The 3,636-nt window shown below is 45.6% G+C and overlaps 2 protein-coding genes across 3 annotated transcripts; one reads left to right on the top strand and one right to left on the bottom strand.

Moving 5' to 3' along the window:
- On the top strand, positions 1 to 1,165 carry LOC108042598 (immune-induced peptides). Its single transcript, XM_017120938.2, has 4 exons — positions 1 to 132; positions 194 to 406; positions 475 to 986; positions 1,043 to 1,165. The coding sequence occupies exons 1-4, from the start codon at positions 81 to 83 to the stop codon at positions 1,049 to 1,051; spliced, it is 786 nt and encodes a 261-aa protein (XP_016976427.2). The 5' UTR covers positions 1 to 80; the 3' UTR covers positions 1,052 to 1,165.
- On the bottom strand, positions 1,081 to 3,074 carry LOC108042597 (N-acetylglucosamine-6-sulfatase). Of its 2 annotated transcripts, XM_017120935.2 has the most exons (5): positions 2,962 to 3,074; positions 2,201 to 2,909; positions 1,508 to 2,145; positions 1,305 to 1,448; positions 1,081 to 1,226 (listed from the first exon to the last, which is right to left on the bottom strand). In XM_017120935.2, the coding sequence occupies exons 1-4, from the start codon at positions 2,962 to 2,964 to the stop codon at positions 1,305 to 1,307; spliced, it is 1,494 nt and encodes a 497-aa protein (XP_016976424.2). In that variant the 5' UTR covers positions 2,965 to 3,074; the 3' UTR covers positions 1,081 to 1,226. The 2 variants fall into 2 exon arrangements, with proteins under 2 accessions (XP_016976424.2, XP_016976423.2); XM_017120934.2 differs by having other exon boundaries at positions 1,081 to 1,448.
- Positions 3,075 to 3,636: the final 562 nt, after the last annotated feature.

Here is a 3,636-nt window from a genome sequence, read left to right as displayed (position 1 = left end):
TGGTTTTTGTTTTTCCATCTATAAATACTGGAACCTGACTGATGGCAGTCAGTTGAAGCTGAGTTTCACAACTGAACACAATGAAATCGTTTGGACTAATCGCTCTCACTGTTTGCGGCGTTCTTTGCGTTGGTAAGCCCTATTAAATTAATATATGTAATAATTAAAGTATAATCGATTATAATCCTTGCAGCTGCTGAGGCACAACAGACCTATGACGGTCGCAATGGTCCACATGTCTTTGGATCCCCGGGCAATCAGGTCTACATTAGGGGGCAAAATGAAGGCGCCTATTCAGTGCCTGGAGTGGGTGGCCAGTTCCAGAACTCTCCTCAAAAGGGAGAGCATGTCTATACCGATGACCTGGGGAACACTTTTGTGAACCGAAAGAACGCCGGTGGTCCAGGTACAGTAAAGGACTTAAACAAGACCTGGACGATTATATTTAATTTAATAACATTTGTACAATTTTAGCTTCCCACACCGTCAGTGGTCCGAGCTTTTCCGCCCAGAACTTGGGTCCCGCCCGCCAGGATGCTCCTTATAGAGCTGGGGGAAACGCACAACGTGGCCGTCGCAGTCCGCAATTTCACGTAGAGCGCCCCGATCGCACTGTTGATTTTGGAAACGGCGGATTCAACATTCAACGAGGCCGTCGCAGTCCGCAGCTTGTGGTGGCCCGTCCAGATCGCACCGTCGTCGTCGGTAACGGTGGATTTTACGTTCAACGCAGTCGCCGCAGTCCACAGTTCCATGTTGAGCGTCCAGATCGCACTGTAGACTTTGGAAATGGCGGCTTCTCCGTTCAACGATTCCGTCGCGGAATCAACGATGCCCGAGTCCAAGGTGAAAACTTCGTGGCTCGTGGGAATCAGGCTGGTGTATGGGATAGCAACGTTTCCGTTTGGAAGCGTCCGGATGGACGTACTGTTACCCTTGACAACAATGGAAATGCCATCGTTTCGGGACGGCGCGGGACCCAGCATGTAAGTACCCTCGTTCACCCAGCCAGTGTCCCCATCTAATGTATTTATTTTTGCAGTACTCCTAAAATGGTTCCAAATAAATAACACCTTAGACTTTGTAATATAAACAATTCGAGACTATGTATATAGGTACTTAAATCACATGATATCTGAATACATAAAAAATATCCCAAAAACTATATATTCTAGGCGAACATTATTTTGGTTTGGATTGCACTTGTGACTGCAAGATTGGTTAAGCTAGGAGTAGAATAAAATATATATATCTATATAAATCAGGAGAAGTTTTCACAAACAGTGAATGGGTTACTTATATACCTATAGAAAACATGAGTGACCAGAGCAATGGGTGAGATTTCTCAGCCGCAACGAATACAAAGCTCGTTCAATGGGCAACAGGTCGAGGGCAATGTTTGTCATTTGAAACTGGTCCAGCTGCAGGTCATAGGCCTCCAAATAGTTCTGAAATACAAACAATAAGATATAGATGTTCTATGTGATTTTGAAAGATACAACTCTACCTCATTATCGCGAAACTCGCAGTAGACGCGATCCTCCCGGTGGCGAATATTTCTCAGGCAGGCGTAGGTATTGTTCCACGAATCCTGGCAATGGCAATCCACTTCCGGAGTGCACTGTGACAACCGATCTTGCTCCGCCCAAGGACATTCGGGATTGTAGGTGTTCACGTTACCCTCACCCCAGTATTCGATTAACAGAGATCGTTCGAAAAAGGGAATCCTCCGCTCTTTGCTTAATAAAATCTCGTGAAACGATTGTCCATCCATGTAGGCTGGTGTGCTGACGTTGGCCCAGGCCAATATGGTGGGCGCCAAGTCCACCAAGCTGACGGCGGTGTCTACATGGCTCTCAGGTGCGATTCCAGGTCCGCGGATTAGCAGCGGTATGCCAATATCCGTTTCGTATGGTTGTCGCTTGTCGAACGGCTGTGCGAACTGACCGACGTGGTAGCCATTGTCTGAGGTGTAAACGATGTAGGTGTTGTCCAGGGATTGCGTCTCATTTAGCACGCCCACCAAAGTGGCCACCAGCTCGTCCACGGCCAGCAGCGATTCCCAGCGCTTCTGGAAGTACTTGTCTATGGTGTCGATCGTCTCATTAGACAGACTGCGGGATGTTCGAACTAGCCAGTGCTTATCTGTAAATAGTTTTGTTACAGTACTATAAAGATGAGGCTATAATATCAATCTTACCCTCTTTAACCTGATTAAAGCTGGGTGTTCGCAAGGCTTTTATATGGGAGAACACGCCCTCGTGTCGCGGGGCTGGAGTAAAGGGTTCATGGGCTGCCGGCGGAGCCACCATGGCAAAGAAGGGCTGTGCATCACCCGATTCTGGAGATTGGGTGGCATTTCTCAGAAAGTCCGCGGCACGATCCCTTAGCAGATCGGTCAGGTAGGTTGACTCGTAGTGCACATTGCCGGAATTCTCGCGCAATGTGTAATTGTAGTAACGGGAGTTTCCATGGAGGCCGTAGAACTCGTTCCATCCTTTGGGCACTTCGCCGGCGCCATAATACTGATTCAAGTACTTCCCGCCGAAGAAGGTGTTGTATCCATTCTGCTGCAGTATGTTAGGCAAAGCCCGTGGCTCCAGGGCTCTCCGCCAGTGCGGTCCGTAGCAGCCACCACTCACGGAATTGTTCCGGGTGCCATGGTTGTGCGCATACATCCCTGTGAGCAGACTCGTCCGAGCCGGACAGCAAATGGGCGTGGGCGTGAAGGCGTTGTGGAACAGGGCGCCTCCGAAGCCCAGCAGAGCGATCGTTTGCTCCATGGGAAACATTCCGCGCAGCTCCACATCCTGATCGTCGGACAGGATCAGCAGGATATTGGGTAATCTATCAGCGGCGGCATTGCCCAGGCACGCAAGGATTAATGCGATTAGGAGAGTTAAGATGATCTGCAGGAATTGACGGATGAAAAGATTGCTTCGACATATCTGTATTACTCACCATGGAGCAGAGCCGAAAATGTTCTTGTTTACTTTAATTTATGCGATAACAAAACCCGGCTTAAGATTTTAGGGCTGGAGTGCTTGAGCAAGATCTTTTAGTGTTGACAATTGCTCGGCGGCTATAATTAATGCCCCTACCAGTGTTGTCGTTTTAGCCTGTTTACAGACAAATCTAAATCTAAATGTATGTCAAATACACTTAAACCGGTAATTTGTAATTTCTTTGTTCTTAAAAAGGTTTACTTTTAGAATTTACAGTCCAATTTTAAAATAAATTGTACGTTTTCTTGAATTTTTAATATTTTAATTATCAAACTGAACTAAAAGTAATCTTTTTCAATTTTATATGACATGCAAATCACTTTTTTCTTTTCAATTACTCATCACAATAAACTAAAAAATTAGCAAAACAATGCTCTACAGATTTTTATGAAAATAAGGCGCGACATTTTCAAAATCAAAAGAAGAATCTCTAAGAGTTCCCAGATATGTAAAATTGAATGCGGTTGAATTGCCAGACTGCTTCAACTCTGTAACATGCATCAATAAAATTGCATATGCGCACAATGTGCTGTTAACCGCACGCTTACTGTTAATAGGCGCCAATTTTCAAATTGTATGTTATTTTCCAAAGATTTATTTTATTTCCAACCAGCAATGAAAAAGCCATTAA

This window comes from Drosophila rhopaloa, unplaced genomic scaffold (genome assembly GCF_018152115.1).
Source record: "Drosophila rhopaloa isolate 14029-0021.01 unplaced genomic scaffold, ASM1815211v1 contig_115, whole genome shotgun sequence".
In the NCBI taxonomy this organism is placed as follows: Eukaryota; Metazoa; Arthropoda; class Insecta; order Diptera; family Drosophilidae; genus Drosophila; species Drosophila rhopaloa.
The sequence above is the reverse complement of the archived record's forward strand: the minus strand, read 5'-3'. Positions and strand labels throughout refer to the sequence as shown.

Excerpts from the sequence above, each read along its gene's own strand:
- LOC108042598 (XM_017120938.2), top strand. The coding sequence starts at position 81 with ATGAAATCGTTTGGACTAATCGCTCTCACTGTTTGCGGCGTTCTTTGC. Across the intron at positions 133-193 it reads TTGCGGCGTTCTTTGCGTTG|CTGCTGAGGCACAACAGACC; the intron begins GTAAGCCCTATT and ends TAATCCTTGCAG. Across the intron at positions 407-474 it reads AAAGAACGCCGGTGGTCCAG|CTTCCCACACCGTCAGTGGT; the intron begins GTACAGTAAAGG and ends GTACAATTTTAG.
- LOC108042597 (XM_017120934.2), bottom strand. Across the intron at positions 2,146-2,200 it reads CTTTAATCAGGTTAAAGAGG|ATAAGCACTGGCTAGTTCGA; the intron begins GTAAGATTGATA and ends AACTATTTACAG. Across the intron at positions 1,449-1,507 it reads GCGAGTTTCGCGATAATGAG|AACTATTTGGAGGCCTATGA; the intron begins GTAGAGTTGTAT and ends TTTGTATTTCAG.